At 36.5% G+C, this 25,202-nt stretch overlaps 1 protein-coding gene across 1 annotated transcript in view; it reads left to right on the top strand.

The window, feature by feature from the left end:
- LOC132108000 (neural-cadherin-like) overlaps positions 1-25,202 on the top strand; it is a 273,951-nt gene that overhangs the window by 97,964 nt on the left and 150,785 nt on the right. The window contains exons 2-5 of the mRNA XM_059514421.1: positions 12,968-13,165; positions 13,844-14,069; positions 19,423-19,627; positions 22,551-22,662. Of these exons, the coding sequence (XP_059370404.1) occupies positions 12,968-13,165; positions 13,844-14,069; positions 19,423-19,627; positions 22,551-22,662 (741 nt within the window). The remainder of the gene's footprint in view (positions 1-12,967; positions 13,166-13,843; positions 14,070-19,422; positions 19,628-22,550; positions 22,663-25,202) is intronic.

The raw sequence follows: 25,202 nt of genomic DNA, 5'->3' as shown, positions 1-25,202 counted from the left end.
TTAGAAAAGTTTCTGAAGGATCACGTGTCACTGAAGTAATGGCTTCTGAAAATTTAGATTGACACAGGAATGAATTACATCTAAATAAAATGAAGGGTTCTGTGTGAAAGCTGGTTTCTCAGTGGTCTATACAGTCAGACTCACATTCATCCACTTTGAGATTACAGAGATGAAGTCCTAGATGGAGGCAGCTGAAATACCTCACTCATCCTGTCACAGGGTTTTTGGGATGGGTCGATCCCAACCTTCTAAAATGGCCTTCTTAGTTTTCTGTTTTTCCTTTAGTGGTCATTGATCTGATAAAGTCTTTGATAGGCAGAAGCAATAAGAGGGAATCTCACCTCACTCGGTGGAAGCCAAACAGATGAAATCCAGTGGGATTTGAGCTCAGCTGTAACCGTGTGAGCAGCAGGGGTGATTAGACAGCGAGGCCTGCAGTCAAGGTAAAGCCCACATTAAACAAGCTCAGTGTCAAACTCCACCGTAATGCTCTTAGGAGCAAACAGGGTGCTGAGCATCTTCAGTGCAGTTTAATACCCAGAGTGCTCTAGGAAATCTCAGTTGTAGCCCCTCCCCCCATTCAGGAAGGATCTTGAAAGATATCAGTGACTGCTTCTGAAGGATTGAGATAACATGGTCAATAACTTTAGAAGGCAACTTTTATTATTATGGCTCTAATCAATCAAATCAATCAATAATATCAACATTTGAGTATTTTTCAAGCCCATATCTACATTGTAAAAGAAGAAATAAATAAAAAATAAAAGACAAAATTTTTCAAGAAAATACTATTTCAGTTTTTACACTTCAGAATGTTATGTTTAATTCAGTGTCTTGACTTGACATTTCTTTGTAATTGTTTGTGTAATTTAATAGCAATTTCTGAGATTTTTTTTGTTGTTATCTTTTTCCTTCATGTAGATGATCGGGTATGTGTGGGATCAGGTGTGTGAACTTCATAAACTTAATCTCCAAAGCTCTCCATCTGAGAGTCACTTCACAAGCATTTCTCCATTTCATTTGAAGAAAGTTGTCGGCAAATATACACTGAGTCTACATTTACACTAATGCATTTTCATTTAAAATGCATAACTTTTGCTACGGTTACACCTGCCATTTACTCTACCCTGGCAATTTTGTTGTTGTAAATTAGGTACCATATTTTTTGTTTGATTGTATTCGAAAAGATTAATTAAACTGTTCACTTTTATTAAGTATTTTGATCAGACACTGTTTTTGTTTATACATATGAATGAAAACAGAATTTAACCTAAAAAAAATATGATTTAATGGAGCTACTTTACATTAACTTATAAACAGACATGTTTATATTAATTTTTCAAGGTCTAACAAACAGGTGGAAAGCATTTTCTTTTCCATTAATGGTACATTGTGATATATATATATATATATATATATATATATATATATTTTTTTTTTTTTTTTTTATTAACAAATGAAATAGCAATATATGTACCACATTATGGGTTTTGTATTTGTTGTTTGCAATTTGCATATGCAATTAGGTGCCAGCAGTTTTTCCTTTGTTCCTTTTTTTCTGTCTTTTATTTAATTGAAATGTTGATGTAAAAATACAAATTAGAGTACCTAACCCTTTATAATAGGATTATGAAAGTGACAATTCCACAGGGGGATCCAAATGGCCCTTTGTAATCCTCTGAGAGAGTATTTAATTCTCTCTTTTCACTCTCTCTCTCTCTCTCTCTCTCTCTCTCTCTCTCTCTCTTTCTTTATTTCTGTATTCTCTGTTTCCCACTTAAACTCATTCTCTTCCTGTCTCTCTCCCCTTATAGTTTTCTTAGCTCTTGCTGTGAAACATCTCTTTTGCCTGGCCCCAGAGATGCAGGACCCATGTCAGTTAGATTGTATGCTGAGTACAGAATGAAAAATGAATGAATAGAATGCTCTTCATGCAGACGGCTGCCAATTGCATCTCTCCCTCCCTCTGTCAGCAGAAATCAGGAATGAGAGAGTATGACAAAGAATGAGAGAATGAGGGCTGATTAGTCTTGAACTAGTTGAGTTAAAAGGGATCAACAAACTTCATTGGGAGTGTGTATCAGGGCCTTAAAATAAATAAATAATTACACTGAACAAAATTATAAATGCAGCACTTTTGTTTTTGCCCCCATTTTTCATGAGCTGAACTTGAAGATCTAAGACTTTTTCTATTTACACAAAAGGCATATTTCTCTCAAATATTGTTCACAAATCTGTCTAAATCTGTGTTAGTGAGCACTTCTCCTTTGCCGAGATAATCTATCCACCTCACAGGTGTGGCATATCAAGATGCTGATTAGACAGCATGATAATTGCACTGGTGTGCCTTAGACTCGCCACAATAAAAGGCTAAGTCTACATTAATCTGGATACATTTGAAAAAGCCTTTTTCGTTTTAAAACGCTCTCTGTCCACACTAGCGTTTTCAAGCGTTTTCCACAAGTGCCTCATCCACACAGAAACATCAGAAAACGTTAAATTCAGTTTCTGCGCATGCGTAAATCCTCAAAAAAGTTAACTGCATATGATACACATGGAACAAACATGAGACAGTTTCATGCAGTTTTCTGACAGGAAATTTGATTTATTTTATTTTTGAAAAATAACTCACCATTCACACAGGCGCCCAGGTCTCACACACTTACGATTGTATGTCTGATCTATAAAGCAACTGCCCTCATGTTTTGCTGCAAATAGCGATTGCGAGTAAATCTTTGCAGGACTGTGATATGAAGAGTCCACAATGTAACACCTCTATAGCAATAGTGTGAAAGTGCATAGCACATAATTTGCACAATACCAGTATAAACACAGATATCTATTGGTATAATATGTGTCACATGACTAAATTTGCATCATCGTTTTCAAAAGCCTCCGTTTTCACAGTCCACACTACTCACCAGACATGTCACCCACTGTGCAAGTTTGGGATGCTCTGGATCGGCGTATACGACAGCGTGTTCCATTTTCTGCCAATATCCAGCAACTTCACACAGCCATTGAAGAGGAGTTGACCAAAATTCCACAGGCCACAATCAACAACCTGATCAACTCTATGCAAAGGAGATGTGATGCACTGCACTGCATTGTGAGGCAAATGGTGGTGACACCAGATACTGACTAGTGGTTCATAAAAAATATATCAGCCAAAAGCCTATGATATACGTTCCGTAGAAGGGGAAAACCTAAGCCTGAGGCACACCTGTGCAATAATCATGCTGTATAATCAGCATCTTGATATGCCACATCTATGAGGTGGATGGATTATATCGGTTCTCTGACAAAGGTTTAGACAGATTTGTGAACAATATTTGTGGGAAATAGGCCTTTTGTGTAGATACTTCAGCCAGTCAGCCACTCCAGTCTGGAAAAACAAACATGTTTAATTTAATTTAATTTAATTTAATTTAATTTAATTTAATTTAATTTAATTTAATTTAATTTAATTTAATTTAATTTAATTTAATTTAATTTAATTTAATTTAATTTAATTTAAGTTAAGTTAAGTTAAGCCATAATCCCATATTGAGCCAGTTTCATTCTCTTGCATCACTCTGACACCTCTTCTCACACAATATCTTATTCGATTAATATTTAATTTCCATTTATGGACAAAATATCAAAATGTAAGAAATTGACAAAATGTTCACCCAAAGGTTGCACTACATATAAAGTATCTGTAAATTTAACGTTTGACAAAAGTCATTTCTTTTTTTTCATTTCATTTTGATTAATTTCATTTTCACTTATTTGGAAAGAGCTCTTTTAGTTTTTTATCCTTTTTTTCACAAATTCTTTGTCCACAATGTGTAAAGGGCAATAGACATCAATCAAAAATATCCCATGGATATTTGGACTGGACTAGGCTACACTTTCTCTCAGTTTTGTTTGTATCTCTAAATCCTACACTTGTAACTCCTATACACTCTTAAAAATAAAGGTGCTTCACGATGCCATAGAAGAACCATTTAGTCTAAATGGTTCCATAAAGAACCTTTAACTTCTGAATTCAGATTATAAAAAAGTTAAAAAAGATGGATCTTTAAAGATCCTTTGAATGGATGGCTCATTGTGGAACCAAAAATGGGTTAGGCATATCTATGGCATCGCTTGAAGAACCTTTTGAAGCACCTTTATTTTTAAGATTGTACTAGATGGAATATATTTAAACTAGATATTAAAGTTTGTGGTCAAACTTTAAGTTGGCTTGAAAAAGCCTAGCCAGAAAGATTGAAGCTAGCATGGAACTAGCATGTTCCCAGCATGACTAGTAAGTGACTAACATGTCATTAGCAAGTGACTAGCATGTCTGTAGCATGTTGTTATCATGAATAGCAAGTGACAAGCATGTTGCTAGCATGACTAGCATGTTGTTATCATGATTCTAGCATGATTAACATGTCACTATCATGTTTCTAGCATGATTAGCATGTTGATAGCATGTCGCTAGCATGTTTCCAGCATGATTAGCATGTTTTTAGATAGATAGATAGATAGATAGATAGATAGATAGATAGATAGATTGAAGATAGAAAAAGTTTGAAGATAGATACTGTAGAAGATAGATACTGTAGATAGATAGATAGATAGATAGATAGATAGATAGATAGATAGATAGATAGATAGATAGATAGATAGATAGATAGATAGATAGATATAGACATAGAATGGTAGTTTAATTGAGTTTAGGGCTTCAGGGAGTTTTGATTTGAATTTTTGGCTTGTGCACTAATGGGCCACCGTAGTCTTGGCTCAAATTGAGCACTCCGCAATGTAAGTCTATGGGGTTTTAATGATTTTTAATATTAATTTTTAAGAAAACTGAAAGTCAAATCAGTTAGAAAAGATAAAGCAACCCGAGTCAGACCAGTCTGAAGGTCTGACCCAAGTTTGGTGGTTCTAGCTTGAAAGCTCTAGGAGGAGATAGTGTTTAAAATTTGGCTCAGAAGAATAATAATAAGATTAAATAGTAGATCAGTAAGTTGGCTTTTTCAAGCCAATTTAATTAACACAACATTATATTGCAATTGTATTAATCACATTTTGAATTTTTGTATAACTCAGAGTAATCTGGACATGATTGAGTCAAGTTATTTGGAAAACTTTTTGTGTTAAAAAATATTAGTTAAACATTTAAAACCTAAATAGCTTCAGATAATTGACCCATTATTTGTTTTGTTAATACTTGCGTAATAGTATAAATTGCCATGAGTAACTATGAAGGAAAATTTAGGGGGATAAAACACCAGAATGAGCTTGTGCTTCAGTAACATAATGCAGGCAGGGAAAGATTGCTGCTAAATGCCTTTGTTGCCCTTTTTTTTCCGTTTCTAAATGCTGATTAATTTTCTTCCACCATGGCTTTGATCCACAGCATTTTTATTTTTTTTTACCACTATTCTTGTCTTTTAATGACATTGATTTATGCAGTCATTTGGCAGCTTGTATTCCCTCTTTCCTGTTGTCCGAGTCTGGTTTTAATTCAGTTTCCATAACAACCTCAGGGCCGTTCCAATGGTATTTTATATCGTCTTAATCCCACATTGTTGCTTTTCCGCTTATTACATGCTTCTGTTTTCAGCCTTGTTCATGAGTTTCTCTTTCACACTCTCTTTCTCTCATACAGATCCACCTTTTTTATTTTCTCCATCATTTCTCCAACGTTTTCCCTTCACCCAGGTGAAAAATTTTCTTTTAAATGCATGTCCTTTTTTGTCTGAATCTGAAACCACCAGCTGCAGTGTCGATATATTGAGCAGAAAGAAAGTATAGTTACTTTATTCAGAAGGAGGCTCTGATGTTTATCAGTTTTGCACGATTGCTGATGGCCCTCTGGCTCTGGCATATTTCCATCCATCAGAGCTCCAGAGAGGCCTTCACCAGCCTCCTCTTTCTCCCCCCAAAGGCTCTCAGTGTCTCTATCCATCTCTCACACCGGGACTGCTTCTGACTGGCAGGTCATGTTAAGCAGCTCCTCATACAGGCACCCTGATGCTCTCACTGTGCTTATGGGAGCATTTAGGGTGAACAAAACAGTTCTGCTTTTTAGAAAAGAGAGAGAGAGTTCACACACTTTATTTCAAAACAGATGCAGAAAACTATAGGCTGTATCATAGATAGACACTTCCAGTATTGACCACATTGTTGATTATAAAGGATAAATGTGAAAAATTAAATTCATCCAGAGGTGCAGATTAAAATAAATAAATAAATAAATAAATAAATAAAATAAAAATAATAATCTGTCCAGGGGCATAAAACAGCTGTCGATTGTGTTATAGACACTTAATGATTATAATGAAAGTGGTTTATGAAAGTAATTTAGTTTTGATGATGCGATAGATTGTCATGCTATTGATAATTATATAGAACGTCACACTGTCATTTGTATGTCATTACAATATTGAAAAAATAAACATTGTGTTTACATGCTACATCTATTAATTTGGCTTAATTTGGCTAATAAGAGACTTAAAAATGAGGAACATTACAAGCAATTTATCATAAAAGCCAACACTATTTGTAGAAGAGGTTTTATTATTATTATTATTATTATTATTATTATTATAAAAAAATAACAAAAATAAAAAAGAAACAAGTTAATTATTTTCACACAAGTCAAAATAATTATTTGCCTACTTTGAATCAACCTAAATAAATTAGACAAACAGAACTAAATTGAAGGTTTATTTAAGGTACAAAAAGACTTATTAAAAGGGACATTGAATGGAAAGTTCACTTTTAATGAGTGTTAGAACCTAAATGTGTGTTGGCAGTGTGTGTACACAATGGGTGTGGACCTACACTGGTCTCATGGTTTGGTTCGGTTATGATTATGCACTGCATCCTCAATTTTCGAATTTACTTCACACTTATACAATTTTGCCAATTAATAAAAGCAGTTAGATATTTGAAGAATACAAATTATTGTGGAAAAATGCTAGATTTTCATATTATTCTTCTATTACATCATATTGATATTTGCACTGTTATTAAATTGCACAGTTTAATGGGTAAATTAATTTACCCATTAATTCAACAAACACATACACACTGTTAGGCTTTTATTTGTGCACGTTACTTGAATCGAACTGTGGAATATGTGATAGATGCCCCGTTCTACGGAGCGTATTTCACAGGCTTTTGGCTTTTATGAACCACCAGATGGCGCTGTTTTCGAGACAGTCAATGCTTTGAATCTTTTCCCAAATGTAATTTGCCCATATCTACCCCCTGCATATTCATTGTGTATGACATGATTTACACACAGCATGTGTCTTTTCCAGGTTGTGCTTGTTCATAAAAGCCGAAATTTTAGACAGATTTTGGCTTTTAAAGTAGCATTTTTAATGAATTGTGCTACGGTACTCAGTCTCGCCTCCCTCCACCATTAGGCATGTCCGACTTGACGAAGTGTTGTGCAGCATTGAAGAAACTATTAATTTTGACACCCCTAGTACACAACCACCCTATACTGATAAAAATTCAGCCAGTACTTGTTTTTAAATCTCCACAAACCATAAGCACTTTCTCAAAACAATCCGTTCACAGATTCTTGGCAAAGTGATGTCACTTTGCACAGGCCCCTCCCACGACTGTTGATGGACACTGGTGTTTTAGCATAGACATGTCCTGATTGAGCTGTAAACAGTCCGCCATTGTTTCGACGCCGCAGCAGGCATAGGCAAGAATGGTTGAGGTGTTTTGTTGTTGGATGTAAGAATGAACATAGCAGTTGTCTTTCACATGCATTTATGTCTGCATGAATCATTTTACTCCTATCTGCTTTTCTAAATGAGGGACAATTCAAGGCAGGTTTTACTAAAAAGTTAGAACTCAAGGATGGATCAGTACCCTCTGTTTGTGATCCAGCTGAACCTCCAAAGTGTGTAAATTCCTCAATTTAGATTTCTTGGTATTATTAGCAATATCGCATCTTCATAAGAACAGAGGAGTGGGGTGAGCAGAGCTCATTAGCATTTAAAGAAATATGAACTGAAATGGATCGCTGTGAACAGAGCTGTTTTTGGCAAAGTAAAAAGGGTGTTGTTTTACACATTCACTGAGGAATTTTAACTAAAATGTGTTGCATGCATTTCATGAAAACCCTAAAGCATCATACCAATTTGTGGAAAAGGGGCATTCAATGTCCCCTTTAAGTTAATAACATAAGGTAACCATGGTGTAGGAAGAGTCTTATGGTTTTAGATGCATGGTTATGTTCAGGGGGTAAAATATTAAATTTTACTTGATTACTGTACTTAAGTATTGTTTGGGGGTACCTGTACTTTATTCAAGTACAATTTAAACTCGCTACTTGTAATTTTAATTGACTGAATAAAAAACAGTAATTTTACTCCTTATGTTATTTAAACTTAAAGTACTCAATAATTTTTTTTTTATCTCATGCACATTAAATATATTAAATAGAAGCTCAAATGGGCTTTTGACATGTGAAAACCAATTAGGTTTGTTTCATTAAGCACACACATTTCAGCTTCAGTTTTGACTGTCATCAGGTACATTTCTGGCTTAAAAGCTTGCCATATTTAAATTATCATCTCTGATTTTATTTGCATTCAGCCAAAATATTACACAGCTTCCTTTGATAATTCAAGTTGTGGTTGTCCACAACACGAATACATGCTGCTTATAACACACACATTACACACACATACTTATTACAGTCATATACACTGTAAAAAATGATCTGATCAAAAAGTTATGATAACTTATATATGTCATTAAATCAGACATAAAAAAATGTGTTTTGAAATTTCAACTCAATTGTTTGAGTTTTCAATCTTCCAATTTAGGTTCATAAGTTACTTCAATGAATCACAAATTCCAGGTGCTTAAATGAACTTGCCATTTTAAATTGAGTGGAAGACAGCTCTTTGCGCATGTGCACGCCTCGAGACGAACAACACTGTTGAGTGTTAATAGTCACATCCGGGACATTTGCTCGTGTGCGCGCGCCAGTGTCAAGTACCCATAGTCAGTGATGGTCTGGGGTGCCATGTCAGCTGCTGGTGTTGGTCCACTGTGTTTTATCAAGGGCAGGGTCAATGCAGCTAGTTATCAGGAGATTTGTGGTTTAAGCATGCTGTGGTTTAAGCAGCTAAATGTAAGCACTATAAACCTAATAAAATTCAAAATACATATTGACAAAATAAGAATTTGCACTGATTTGCTTTGACTTGCTTTTATACTGATTTGCTTTGACTATATGTTAAAAAAATTAAGAATATGTTTAAATGTATTGAAAACACTGTAATTGTAATTTTATAATTGTAAACGCATTGATTTGTGGATTATTTTATATATATGTATGTATGTATGGTTTTTGTTTTTTGTTTTTACTTGAACATTGAACACCTGAACACATTTTGACACATTCTGAGTACATTTTAACACCATGCTGGATTTACAAATAAACTCTTTCAGTGTTTTAATGTACTCTGTAAGTAATGTACATATTTCACACTTTTGACAGTGGTATTTTAACTCTAAAACGGAGGGAGTCATATATACATTTCAAGAGTGTTAAATTTGACTAAAATTGAGTTCAATGTACACTGGCGTTTTTGCTGTGCTGGGTGCCTCATTTTTCCATCAGACAAGATGAGTCGGCTTGGCGTGAACAAGTTTCTTTGGCAATGAATGTTTGGGGCTTACCCTCCTTGTGAAGGGTGTCAATGATTGTCTTCTGGACAACTGTCAGATCAGCAGTCAACCCCATGATTGTGCACAACCCTTCTTTTTATCTTAGCCTCATTATGTGACCTGCACCCAACTGAAGTTTGGTACCAAAAAAGTATTGATTGCAAGTTTGAGATGATTGAAGTGTTTATGTATAGCTTGTATTGGGTTAACATTGGTTTTAATAATAAAAAAAAAAGTTTTGTATTCAAATTTGTCTGTTTTTATAATTAAGTTAAAACAAGACATTCTTTTAGATCATCTTAACTTGATACCCTAATTCAAAGACATTACTTAATTGAAATTACTAAGTTGAACCCACTAATGGGGATAAGTTAACAGAATGCTCTTTACTGAGTTCACTTTATTTTGAACTTGCATAGCTAAGTTGAAACAACAATAATTGTATAGTCATGTTGACTCACAGAAGGCAATTCACAGCTTAACAAGACTCAAAATAATGAGTTAAAACAATTCATTAATCCATTTTGTTTTTAATTGAAATTTTGAGGCAGCTGCTTAACTTATGATTTAAGTAGAACCAGGTAGATCTTTTTTACAGTGTACAGATGGGATGGCATGAGCATGTAAAGGATGGCGTATCCCTTTAAAAGGGATTCCCTTTTTTGTGTGTGTGTGCTTGTGTTCCAATTTGCCATATTTTAATTGCTGTTGCAGCACTAGATGACTTGTACAATTGTGGTTTGTTTTGTTTCTCTCTTTAACCAAACCTTTGTATGTCTTATCTAACAAAACATTTTATACAATTTAATTTTAAGCAGTTTCACCTTGCATTGAGAAGAACATAGTTGAATAAGAATCTTCTTTTCATTTATTTTTTTATATTTGGAGTACTTGTACTTTTTTAATACTCCAAATTTAAAGTTGCACTTTTAATAAATTATCTGTACTTTCACTTGAGTATAATTTGAACTTCCCTGGTTATGTAATATATATGTTGAATTTCTGTCAAAAATAACAATATTGTGGTGTGTACTGTTAGGATTGTGGCCATACCACCAACTCAACAAGACAAACTGACAGATGTTTGTGTTTTTTTGCCATTTTGGTGGCAATTAATTGTCTATTGGCTATTGTGCCCTTTTTAGATAATGACCTCTGCATAAGTTTGAATAATGCTCTGGATCTGGTTGAGTCAACATAACAGTCATAACAGTGTGTTTTGTTATGAGTAGCTTTTGCTGTATAAACAAAAAAGAGTGACCTTTAGCTTGTTATGAGCTTGGATTAGCTGAGACACACTCCTGACACACCTGAGGGATCTGCTTTCTCTTTCTGTGCCCTCACTCTCTATCTTTCTCTCGCTCTCTCTTTATATATTGATCTTAATTTGACTCTTTCTTGCCCATCTCCTCTATCTATTAATCTATTATTAATAATGATTTTATATTGATCCAAACCTGGAGCTTAAGTTAATCTTTTTCCATGCCTCCGCCACTAATTCCCACTTCTCTCGCTCAGTATTTCTCTCTCTTGCTGTTCTTGTGTGTCTCCCCAGCAGAGTATAAGGCAGCAGGTGTGCTGTCACAAGGAATGAAAGGGCCAATCACCTGGGGAATCAAAGAGCCCGTGACTCTGTCATTCCACACATCTTCTGACAGACAGCCCACTATTTATACCTCTCTCAGGGAAAAACTGAGAGCAAGGGGGGAATTTCGTTAGAAAGAGGGAAAAAAGAAATAAATGGAAAGGCTGAGATGCATTTGTAGGGGCATTTGAACAAGAGTGAAAAGTCACAAAAAGGCGAGAAGACTTGTTGTTTCTGTTTTATGGCTGACATCCATCCATCCATCCATCTTCTTCCGCTTATCCGGGGCCGGGTCGCGGGGGCAGCAGTCTAAGCAGAGAACCCCAGACTTCCCTCTCCCTAAACACTTCCTCCAGCTCTTCTGGGGGGACACCGAGGCGTTCACAGGCCAGCCGGGAGACATAGTCTCTCCAGCGTGTCCTAGGTCTTCCCCGGGGTCTCCTCCCAGTGGGACACGCCCGGAACACCTTCCCGGGAAGGCGTCCAGGAGGCATCCGGAACAGATGCCCGAGCCACCTCAGCTGACCCCTCTCGATGTGGAGGAGCAGCGGCTCTACTCTGAGCTCCTCCCGGGTGACTGAGCTTCTCACCCTATCTCTAAGGGATTGCCCAGCCACCCTGCGGAGAAAGCTCATTTCGGCCGCCTGTATCCGGGATCTTGTCCTTTCGGTCATGACCCAAAGCTCATGACCATAGGTGAGAGTAGGAACGTAGATTGACCGGTAAATCGAGAGCTTCGCCTTGTGGCTCAGCTCTTTCTTCACCACGACAGATCGGTACATCGACCGCATTACTGCAGAAGCTGCACCGATCCGTCTGTCAATCTCCCGTTCCATCCTTTCCTCACTCGTGAACAAGACCCCAAGATACTTAAACTCCTCCACTTGAGGCAGGAACTCTCCACCAACCTGAAGTGGGCTCTCCACCAACCTGAAGTGGGCAAGCCACCCTTTTCCGACTGACAGTTTTCTGTAATTTTGTCCTTTAGCTTTTTTCGTTGATGCATTTACATGATGATACCGTGTCGTCCATAAATGTGTCCTGAAACTGTCTTTATGTCTGTCGCTTTGCAAGGCAATGATTGTGATAAAGAAGGAATGTTTAATGAGGCGATGCAGCCGCTAAACGTAGCAAGTGCTGCCATGAGGAAAACACTCTACTCATTAGTATCTGCCATTCTCTCCAACTTGCATGTGAATGTGTCTCTGCATCTATGATGTTTTGTAGACTTTTTTTCTTTTTCTTTTTTTTTTAAGTGGAAAATAAACATCAAAACTTAAAACTGAGGTTTCCTGAAACTGCAATGAGGACATGCTGTGAAGAAACCCATATCGTGATACAGTCATGCAGTGGTGCGTTTCCCAAAAGCATAGTTGCTAACCTGTTAGCAACTTACTTGGTTGGCAATAGGAAATTGTATTGCAACCAACAAAGTTGCTAACTTAGTTAGCAACTATGGTTTTGGGAAATGCTCCCCAGGGCAGTGGATGGCTTTATGTTTTGTGTGCTGTGTCACATTCTGAAGATACTAAACTAAATCGCCAATTAAAATAAACCTATTTTCAAATGGCATTTTTTTTTCGTTCTTTACCTTCTCTAGTTTTTGATTTGATACATTCATGGTTACAGACATTTCGTTGTAGAATTTGAGTATACTGAATACTGAATAACTGAATAAAATCTCTACATTCACAGGTTCAGACTGGTATACAGTAAGAGTGGATTTGACGGTGATGGATGTCAATGATAATGCCCCAGAATGGACGACGGTCCCTTACCCCTACCTGAGTGTGGTCTCTGCTAATGCCCCACCAAACACACTAGTCTACAAGCTTCAAGCCAAAGATGGTGACGAGGGCATCAATGGAGAGGTGGAATACTTCCTGTCTGATGGTAAGAAGATTTCCCATCAGCACCTTAATTTTATTTCAAATGTTTATTTTTCAGGTTTCTTTTATAATAAATGCATTCTTTCTTTCTTTCTTTCTTTCTTTCTTTCTTTCTTTCTTTCTTTCTTTCTTTCTTTCTTTCTTTCTTTCTTTCTTTCCTTCTTTCTTTCTTTGAACAGCAGTATAATGTTACGCAAGCTTTATCTATCTATCTATCTATCTATCTATCTATCTATCTATCTATCTATCTATCTATCTATCTATCTATCTATCTATCTATCTATCTATCTAGTATGTCTGTCTGTCTGTCTGCTATTTTTAGTTCAAAAATAATAATAAAAATAATTATTATTATTATTCATTGAATGGTAACACTTTAATATAAGTCTTAATTTGTAAAATTATTTATTGCATTAGCTATCAATGAACAACATCAATGTTATTACGTTTATTAATCGAGGTAGGTATTTATTTATAAATATGCTGTTTTTCATTTCCATTGTTTATATTTGCTTATAATACATCAATATTAATTTATACAAGTTGGATATATGCAGGTTATATGATACCTAAACCATTAACCAATTTGAACCAATTGAACCTTATTTCAAAGTGTCACCATTATAAGTTTGCATTTAATTTGCATGCGGTTGAAAATGCTGCATATTTTGTTATACAACAGGAGGTGACGGGAGATTTGAGGTGGACAGGAAGAATGGTCACGTGCGGACGACAGGCCTCCCCCTGCAAAGAGACAGAGAGTACCTACTCACAGTGGTGGCTGCTGATCGGCAGGGCAGCCGCAGTCCTCCTGCTATAGTATCTATCATCACAGGCCCAAGAGCTCCTCAGTTCACCAACGTGTCTTATACAATTTCCATACCAGAAAACACACCAGAAGGGCAACCGTGAGTAAAGCCATAACACACACATAAACACACACCCAATCTCGTAAATGCAGCAAATCTTATTTCCATACTGTAATTCTAGCACGCCCTAAATGCATCTCCTACACAGTGAAAACACCACTTATCCATCAGGGTAACAAATAGAAACAGGATCATACTGCACAGCCATCCCTGCTTCCTCTGCTTCTTGCTGGAGCATCACTTGTGTGAGTCATTCTGTACTACACGATGCAAAATTCATGAAATAATAATCTTTGACTATGTCAGTGTACTGTGATATGCATTAAAGATGCATGAACATCAGAACTTTGTTCTGTTCATATAGCCATCCCTGAGAGTTTAAACATGTGTTACACTGGTAACACGTGCCATGGAAAATGAGTGATTACACTAGCCAGGTTACAGTGGCTATCAGTAGCTGCTCGCATCAAATTCAAGGTATTGATGCTTGCCTACAAGACAACCACTGGTGCTGCACCAATATACCTAAACTCTGCTCTCCAGAAGCTTGCATTCTGCAAGTGAACGGTGCCTTGTGGTGCCATCACAAAAAGAGGTTCAAAATCACTGACCTTTTCCTGGATTGTGCCCAGCTAGTGGAATGACCACCCAATCTCAAATCAAACAACATCTAAAGACACATCTTTTTTTTCCTGCAATTGACCAACTAGTACTAGCACTTAAAACGTCTTAAAAATATATATATATGTGTATGTGTACTGCGCTACACTATAAGTGAGACTTGTCATGGCACTTGTATACTGTTGTTGTTCTCTCGTTGGTCTGATCGCTTCTATTGTTCTCATTTGTAAGTGGCTTTCGATAAAAGCATCTGCTAAATGATTAAATGTAAATGTAAATGCTTTACACCAGGTAATATATACAATAAAAGCCTCTATATTTTTTATGTTTTAACAATTTTCTCTCATACATAGGTGACAAATAGTGCTTTTATTACTTTGTCTTTGCACAGTCAGTGTTAACTGTATAGCCCTTTGATATTAGATGAGTCACTGTGAAACGACTTGAAGCATGATGCTGCTACAGGGAAGAATGATTAGCCGTGCCCTACACAGATGTGTTAAATCAGGCTTTGCCTTGTAGTAAATTATCCTTAAACCATGTGGAATAAATGCCTACTAGATCCATTTATGGCAGCTGCGTGTCACTGAATATGCATTGCATGCCGTGGTGTATATTATTTTCCTCATACACACCTTGGATTCTGCCATATTGTTGCTTTCCTTAAACTTAAACTTTACACTGGCAGCCAAATCTTACTGAATCTGGCTGGCTTCATCCATATAGATATGCAAAAACATGGTTAATGTTAGGATAAGTATATTGTTCATGGCACCAAAGTGGGGTGACATAGATGGGTTAGTTCATCCAAAAATGAATACTAGGCCATAAATTACTCACCCTGAAGTCATCCTAGCTGTATATGACTTTCTTCTTTCAGACGAATCCAGTCAGAGTAATTTTTTAAATTGTCTTTGATCTTTCTGGGTGTTGCACTGCATCAGTCCAAGAGACATTTAATAAAATGCACATCCATAAAAAAAAGGTCAGCGTTGCTCATGTGCCGGTAAGTCTCATGAAAACCAGGAGCAAAGGAAGCAAAGTTTCCTTACTTTAGCAAAGGAAAACCAGTCCCTTCATGGCTTATATCAAAATCCTCTGACATTCTTTTTTACTAATCCATATTTTGTGCTTCTAATTAGTGACCGTTGTTTTGATCTCTCCCCTGTGTTTATGCGTGTGTCACTTCTAAGCGGCGCATTTGCAAAGCTGATCTCATACGTCATTCCCCTGAAACTGCTTCGTTTACAACAGTGAGCGCAAGCTAGATTCAAGTTATTATTATGTTTTGAATATGGATATTGTTCTTACAAAACAATTGATTCGCTACAGGACGCCTTTGTCCACCCCCCGGAGCTGTGTGAGACACTTTTTAATGGATGTTCTTTTTATTAAACTTCTCTTGGACTGGTGCAGTGCAACACCCGCTGAGTTGCATCAAACAGCTTGAAAGATCAAAGAAAATGTTTTAAATAGCTCTGACTGGATCTGTCTGAAAGAAGAAAGACATATACACCTAGGATGACTTCAGGTTGAGTAGTTTATGGCCTAACTTTCATTTTTGGGTGACCTAACCCTTTAATCTTATCCCCAAATGTTCTGGGCTCTGCCAGACAGCAGAGGCAAACCAAGCCAGCAGGCAACCTCTGGCAATGGGAATGGAGTTGTAATAACCACAATGTTTGTCTGCCGTTAAGCTTCTTTGGGATTACCAAAATAAATTAATGTCAACCTTGACTGCTTGAGTGCACGATTAAAAACATTTTGCCTTTATTTTCTACTATTTGAATGTATCAGGAAACGGATAAATTGCAGATTATGAACTGAAAGGTCCCATAAATGAATGATATAACACATATTTTTTTTCTTTTTTTTTTTTTATAATGCTCATATGATGTTTATATATTTATATTGTCATATAAAATGTTACATATATAGGCTATTGGCTTTATAATAATAATACTAATAATAATAATCTTATATTCTCCCAAAGTTGTGTGAACAGCATATCTCATTCAAATTAATATATCACCCAAAACATGTTGAGATTTGTAGAGAACTTATATTTTATATCCCATGGCAAACCAGAAGTGTGATTTATGGTTGTGGTTAAAGGGTTAGTTCACCAAGATAGCAAATTTATGTAATTAATAACTTACCCTGATGTTGTTTCAAACCTGTAAAACCTCCGTTTATCTTTGGAACACAGTTTAAGATATTTTAGATTTAGTCCGAGAGCTCTCAGTCCCTCCATTGAAGCTGTGTGTACGGTATACTGTCCATGTCCAGAAAGGTAAGAAAAACATAATCAAAGTAGTCCATGTGACATCAGAGGGACGGTTAGAATTTTTTTTGAAGCATCGAAAATACATTTTGGTCCAAAAATAGCAAAAACGACGACTTTATTCAGCATTGTCTTTTCTTCCGTGTCTGTTGTGAGAGAGAGTTCAAAACAAAGCAGCTGGATATCCGATTCGCGAACGAATCATTCAGTTCAACAATTAGAACTGAATCGTTTTAACCGGTTCGCATCACTAATAACTCTAATCCACAAATGACTTAAGCTGTTAACTTTTTTTTTAATGTGGCTGACAATCCCAAGTTCAAACAAACCAATATCCCAGAGTAATTCATTTACTCAAACAGTACACTGACTGAACTGCTGTGAAGAGAGAACTGAAGATGAACACCGAGCCGAGCCAGATAGTGAACAATAGACTGACTCATTCACGAGTGAAGAACCGGTTGCATCGGTTTTCGGATCACCAGTAGTTCTTTCGGACAGTTCGATTCAATAAACCGGTTGAAGAAAACGGTTCACCGGTTCTTTTGCACTCGACGTATAATGGCGTCATTTGCGATGATTGCCCTTGATTCAAGCCTTCGGTTTACCCGCGCTTATAACACTAGCACAGAATCAGTTCAGAATCAATAACCAAAAGAATCAGTTCAGTTCATACGCCCTGTGTGTCGGTCTGCTTCATACTGAATCACACATGCACAGTATCAACATCTCCTCGTTTCACGAATCGGACGCGTCTGACAGAAACGGTTCTTGACTCGTGAATGAGTCAATGTTTTGTTCGCTATCTGGCTCGGCTCGGTGTTCATCTTCAGTTCTCTCTTCACAGCAGTTCAGTCAGTGTACTGTTTGAGTACAATAATTACTCGGGATATTGGTTTGTTTGAACTCAGAGGGAGTGTCAGCCACATTAAAAAAGTTAACAGCTTAAGTCATTTGTGGATTAATGCGTATTAGAGATGCGAACCGTTTAAAACGATTCAGTTCGATTTGGTGAACTGAATGATTCGTTCGCGAACCGGATATCCAGACTGCTTTGATTTGAACTCTCTCTCACAACAGACACGGAAGAGAAGACAATGCTGAATAAAGTCGTAGTTTTTGCTATTTTTGGACCAAAATGTATTTTCGATGCTTCAAAAAATTCTAACTGACCCTCTGATGTCACATGGACTACTTTGATGATGTTTTTATTACCTTTCTGAACATGGACAGTATACCGTACTCACAGCTTCAATGGAGGGACTGAGAGCTCTCGGACTAAATCTAAAATATCTTAAAGTGTGTTCCAAAGATAAACGGAGGTTTTACGGGTTTGAAACAACATGAGGGTAAGTTATTAATTACATAAATTTGCTATCTGGGTGAACTAACCCTTTAAATGATTATCCTAGACTTAATGCTGTGATATCTTCATTGTCACTTGTTACAATCATTTATAATCTCTCAATTTTGTCTGTGTGTTTTTTCTACTTTGATTATGCATAAAAAATGTCATGGAATTGCATTGATACACTTTAATTGCTGGGTTTTATGATTTTGTTCTCTAAGTGTAAGCACAGGTCATGATTCGACCCAATGAATAAAAATACAATGAGAAAATGGAAATGATAATGACAGTGATCAATAAGACAATAAGTGGACCTTAAAGGAGTAGATCACTTCCAGAAAGAAAAGTCTGTCATTATTTAATCTCCCTCCACTTGTTCCAAACCTGTAAGTGTCTTTCTTCTGTTGAACACAAAATAAGATATTTTGAAAAATGTTAGTATCTGAACAGTTGATTGGCACCATTGACTTCCATAGTTTGTGGGGGGGAGGGGGTAATAATAATAAATAAATACAAATTTGATGGCAGAATATTTATTCTGGAAGTGAGCTATTCCTTCCAATGAAAATAACAACATATTTTTATTTGGCATCAGGATGAGACTAAAGTGAGAGATATTTGATCTGTCATCGAAAATGAGGAGGAAAACTTTTCCATTACCACTTGCTTTCCTCTGTAATGGATTTTGCCCCAATATATGTGTTAACCAGCACAGTACTGTATGTTTTGTGATGCTGTGTTATTATAAATTGTTTATTCTACATTTACACAAGATCAATGAGCCTGTGGTGAATCTCTTACCTGCTGTAGCTGTTAGCTGTTTCCATTTATCTTTCCATTTATTTCCACAACAACCCCCCCCCCAACCTACCCACATTCAGTTACGTCTAAAAAGATATACTGCATTCACCTTGGAATTTAGATTTGTTGAAACTTGTATTCAACAGATGTCCATATTAGCAAAGGCGCCATTGCCACACTTGTCGTTTTATTTACCTTTGTTAACCCACTCTTCTTTGCTTTTATGTTTGTTTATTTTTAGAACAACATAATCAGTTATATTCAATAATCATCATCAATTACACCATAATTAATTGTTGTCAATTAGGTTGTCTCTTTCTTTGTCGTTTCTCATCCAGCTTCCTAGTCACTCCAGCAGTGTCCTTCCAAAAACAGCCAGTAACTTACAGCTTGCTCATCAATCCCAGCAGTCTTTTCAGCATCCAGCCAGATTCTGGGGAGATCAGTCTGACCCGTACTATAGACTATGAGAGTGACCAGCACCGCTACCTGCTGCTGGTGCGGGCCAGTGAGAATCAGGACAGTCTCAGTAGTGCTGCTGAGGTGAGTGCTGCAGGTGCACAGACAGGATGCCCATTTAAGAGTTTCACACATTCTGCACAATCAATCAACTCTCTTTAAATCATACAGTGATTATGCTTAGTTATGCACGGATGTATTTATTTATTTGTATCTTTGGTGCTTATATATTTGAGATATAATAGTTTGTTTTTTATAGATAAAATGTTAATTTCTGTATTTCTAAAACATCCACATTTTTAGACAGTGTTAGATTTAGTTTTGAGTCTGAAGAGAAACTGGTTCATTAACTCTTGGTTCTAACTTCATTACTTCTAGAGTAAGATCTACTGTAATGAGTAACATTATGGGAAGTTTTTGCTCATAACGAAATGTATTGTAGTGGAAATGTATTTATTAGGTAGTTTATGGGAAAACATCAATATCACAGTACAGTGACTGACTGTCAAGACTATTGATAACAATCTTCAGTATTATAATTCTTGTTGGTAGGGAATTTGACTTTAGTCGAATTTTTACTTTTATTCAGTAATCATATTGTGTCTCAACATGCTGATATACAGTTGATTTTTAATGCAAAAATTATATAGTTGAAAAGATAGATAGCTAAACAAACAGACAGGTAAAAAAAAACAACTACTATATATAAAAACCAGTATCAAGTGGCAATTTTTCGAAATTGAGATTTATACATCATCTCAAAGCTGAATAAATAAGCTTAACATTGATGATGGTTTGTTAGGATCAGACAATATTTGACCGAGATACAACCATTTGGAAATCTGGAATCTGTGGGTGCAAAGAAAAATCTAAATACTGAGAAAATCACCTTTAAAGTTTTCCAAATGAAGTTCTTAGCCATGCATATTGTAAATCAAAAATTATGTTTTGATATATTACCTGTAGGAAATTTATAAAATATCTTCATGGAACATGATCTTTACTCAGTATCCTAATGATTTTGGACATAAAAGAAAAATCGATAATTTTTACCCATTCAGTGTTTTTTTTGGCTATTGCTAAAAATTAACCTATGTGATACAGGGTCACACACGCGCACACACACACACACACACACACACACACACACACACACACACACACACACACACACACACACACACACACACACACTCGCATATATATATATGTATAATAAAGAGGGTTGTGGCACTGTGGTAAATGTAAGGGCAACAATTTAACCTAAATCAAAGAGATGCCTAGCAGTCGCATTCATTCCTTTTACTGTAACATTCCCCTGGAGGTTGTAGTCTCGCCTCATCATGACTTGATCTGGCTGCTCAGTGATCCATACATCTGTCCTGGCCTGAGGCAGGCCAGCCAAGATCTCAGTTATTAGCTGGGGAATGTCACAAAACAATGCGTGCCACTGTGTGTCTAACTGCAAATGGGGAGCAAGAGGGCATACAGACAAAAATAATAATAATAATAAAAATACTAAAAACTGACAGACCCTTTTGACTTCAAGAATGCTGTGAGACGTGGTCCTGAGAGAAATTTGCCTGCTGCATTCTATGCATTCAGGCACACCACAGCCCATCTGTCAGCCTGAAATCACTTTATAACTCTTCTCACATCTCAGCTTCTGGAGACCCTGAACACCTGTGCTAAAGCACCAGTTACAACAAACAATACAAAACACGATTTAAAATGACATAATTAACAAAGTGCAAAATGAAAAGGCTTCAGAATCAATAATTATGGCCTATTCAGTCACAGTCATTAGGGTTCTCACAGTCACGGACAATCTGAAAATATCAGCAATATTTGTAATTGCGTTCCAGACCTGAAAATGTCATGGGAATTTCGGTAGTGGATATACATTTTCTATTTATGATCTGCTGTAAAAAATACTGCCTAGAAATTGCCTGTGTAAAATAGCATTTCCTTGCATTCCATATTGATGTGTGATATGTGAATTGATCTTTTGTGTCTGTTTATGTCAATAAATGAGTCTAACCAGTTCACAAAATGTTAATCCTGTATGTTCCCAGATTGTGTCCATCATGTCAGATCTCTTTTTATGCTACAATGTCATCATTGGTTTCACTATTAACAGAAAAACTACTAAGTACAACTTATATAATTGGACTCTGAACAGTTACTGAGAACCCAGAACTTTCCCTCAGGGATATTTCTGTCTTGTAGCTCCTCTTTTTGATTCAGCCTTTTATGAAGGCATTTTATTTCATGTGATTTTGGATTATGGTCTCTGTTAGTGTTAGAAATATGAGTAACATTGTAGACTCTGAACTGTTGTCACAATTTTGACCATTTCTGACGTTTCCTGTCTATTTTCATCTTTCCGGTCTCTGAAATTGAAGCGAGTAGGTTATTAAAGTCACTTAGCATCTGCCAGGAAGCTTGAGCAACAGTGTCAGGGCAAAAGCACTCACAGTGTTTTTCCTCTTCTAGACAGCAACTTTCAGCTTAATTCAGTCTTATGGGAGACATTAAGTGCCTCTTTTAGCTTCCCTGATGCTTTTGCAACAAACTGGTAAAAAGAGCTATAACAGGGCAATGAGATACTGGAGGGCGTTTGTCCTTTTGTTTGGAGATTCACTACTTCACAACTACTCTATTTTCAGGCGCAGATGCTTGGTTATGTAAGAACATAACTGCATTACACAAAATAATTTTGCAGTGAGAAAGGGCCAAGATGAAACTGAATGAATGTTATAAAGAGTGATAGAACATGACATTTTAAGCTTGTTAAAAGAGCTTTTTTGGGAATGTGTTCTTGAAACCACAGCAGCTTCTCAGACTCTGTGAAACACCAGGAGCATAGTGATGTTCTTACTTACTCCCTGATAATAATTCATAGTTCAAGATATTATGATCTGCCCATTTGAACGTAATGTTCCATTAATGATTCACACTTTTCTATTCTGTGCCTTCTGGCTTCCATTTCGCTTGTTTCTCACAGGTGCGAGTGATCATCACAGATGAGAATGACTGTGTTCCTGAGTTCCAGCAGTCCATTTATAGCAAAGACGGTGTCCCTGAGACAGTCACGACTGCAACATCGCTTCTGCAGGGTAAGGCTGTGGACCTGTGTTATCTCAAGGTCTTTGTATAAGAACACATATAATAGAATGACCTAGTGTTTATTTTTTTTTACATTTCATTTTAGTCACTTTGTCATGCTTTTCATTTTAGTAGAAGGGATATTTGAAACCAAATATTCAAATATCAGTTTTTTTTAAACGTATTACCATTTAACAAAAGAGTTCAATATTGCAATACAATATTGTAAATTCTCAAGTAATTCATTGCTCATGTTTTAGGCTAGGAGCACGTCTTAGTGAGTTCTTGCAGAAAGAGCGTAACAATGTGACTTTGTTCTGTGCGGTGCACAGCTTGCTTAATGTTGTGCAGATGCAAATAATTTGTGAAATCAACAAATCAGATTAGAGTCTTCCAAAAAGAGCTTTCCAGTTTTGCCTGCAGTATGTATCAGACACATTCCAAAAACAAGCTGTATAGTCAACCTGTGGCTGTGGCATGAGACTAGTATGGCCCTAGAACGTCAGTTTCTCACAGACACCAAGACAACAAGGTGAGAAGATGCTATCTTCATCCTCTGTCATTCTGTTAAACACCACCTTTGAAGCACTTCTCCCCTGACGTGCCCTTTCTTGTATCTAAATTGCACACTGAATCTGGAGTCTATGTACTAACTCTTGAGTGTGCACTTGTAACACACAGAATGGAAAACACATGCCCTCAGCCATGATAAAAAGAGCTTTCATATTCTCATTAAATTGTAGACAACCACAGCTGCTATCAAAGCACCACAGAAATGAAGTGATGGACAAATCAACAACTGCAAAGGACAGACCAACTGTAAATGCAGACACAATGCCAAACAAACAAACACTGGAAAGTTACCGTAAAAAAAACAACAACAACAAAAACAACTGTTGGCCTGGAGAATAACAGGTCTTGGCAAGCAATTTGGGAGCTTTACACAGAGACTCCTGACAGAATGGTAAATGTGATGCAGGGAGGAGTACAGCAGATGTGCTGATTAGCAGGTGCATGCCAACCAGCATCTGCACACCAGTCTGTGTGAGCTTCATAACAATTATCTCCACCAACAACAAAAATATCTTGCTACCTCCAGTTAAACCTGGATGAACAGAAGAAAGGCTACTTTCAAGAATAATATGCAACATGTAGTTACTTATCAAACATTCATAATGAATGAGATGGACAATTTATGATTTAAAAATCTGGGGGAACAATTGTTTTTGTATTGGCTGTGGTTTGCTGGATTTTAAGGGGCACTTTAACAGTATGTATAGCAGAAGATTGTAAGACTCAATGCGGATGTATCAGTATGGAATTATCCCATTTAGGCTACATTTACACGACAATGATGTATTCAAAAACGGAAAAGTTTTTTCCTCATATACACGACAATATTTTCAAAACCATTCACGTTTCCTAAAAAGTAATCCCTCAATTCTGATTGGTTAATTGGAATGTTGTTCCAGGATCAACAAGGATGTTGCTCCAGGAACATGTTGTCCTTGTTTAAATCACGGTCACCGTCATGTAAATGGCCTCTTAAAGTCCTGTCTTTAGCTTATTCTTATTCTTTAATGTTAGAATTAGTTGTAATAAATGGAATTTTGTTCAGTGGAGGGGGATTCAAGGCCTCCCACAAAGATAATCTAGAGGACATGACTGAGCACACACTCTCATGTGGTATGTGTGGTTGGGATCACTGCAAAGTCAGTCATACTCCTAGTATTGCTCAAACTGGATTCAAGAAACTGCAAGAGAACTGAAGGGCAATGTTGCCAGAACAAGTGGATGTTTTCCAGCCCAAAAGCTCATCAAAACCAGCTCGAAGCCCAAAATATTAACTGTCAAAATAATGTGACAGAAATTAATTGCCGTGTTACTTGCAAAATCAAATTCATTCAATCAAATTCAAACCCTTTAAAAAGATCACTGTTGGATTGTTGGATTTCAAGTCAAATGTTGCCAACGAATCAAATCAAAGATAACATTTTAAAAAGAATTGAATTACACTTTACAGTAAGGTTCCATTAGTTAACATTAGTTAATGGATTAACTAACAATAAGCAAGACATTAGATACTGTATTTATTAATCTTATATATGTGTGTGTGTGTGTGTGTGTGTGTAAATATATAACAATATCTTCTAAAAAAGATATATAGTCAGATAAATCTATCTATCTATCTGTCTGTCTATCTTTCTATATGTCTGTCTGTCTGTCTATGCTGTTTATAAAATAGTACTAAAAACGCTTAATATATAATTCCGCAAACATTGGTTGTCTAAAGTGCACATTCAGGGAAACTGGACAATATTTACTCCTTTATGTTGACACTAGTTGAGTTGATATGCAAAGCAGCTACTTTGTATCTAAGGTTCATTGGAAAAACATTATTGAATTCCACTGCATTTTAATGTCGTTATCAGATGCAATACGACTCACAGTCGTGTGCCAGCCATGTATAACCATTCTGGTTGTTCATTTGACAAGTGTATGTGCCCAAGCCATTTACAAATGGATCCTCAAATAAAGATTGATCCTATTA

Source organism: Carassius carassius, chromosome 2 (genome assembly GCF_963082965.1).
Source record: "Carassius carassius chromosome 2, fCarCar2.1, whole genome shotgun sequence".
Taxonomy (NCBI): Eukaryota; Metazoa; Chordata; class Actinopteri; order Cypriniformes; family Cyprinidae; genus Carassius; species Carassius carassius.
Note: the sequence above shows the minus strand (reverse complement) of the source record. Positions and strands in the feature narration are given on the sequence as shown.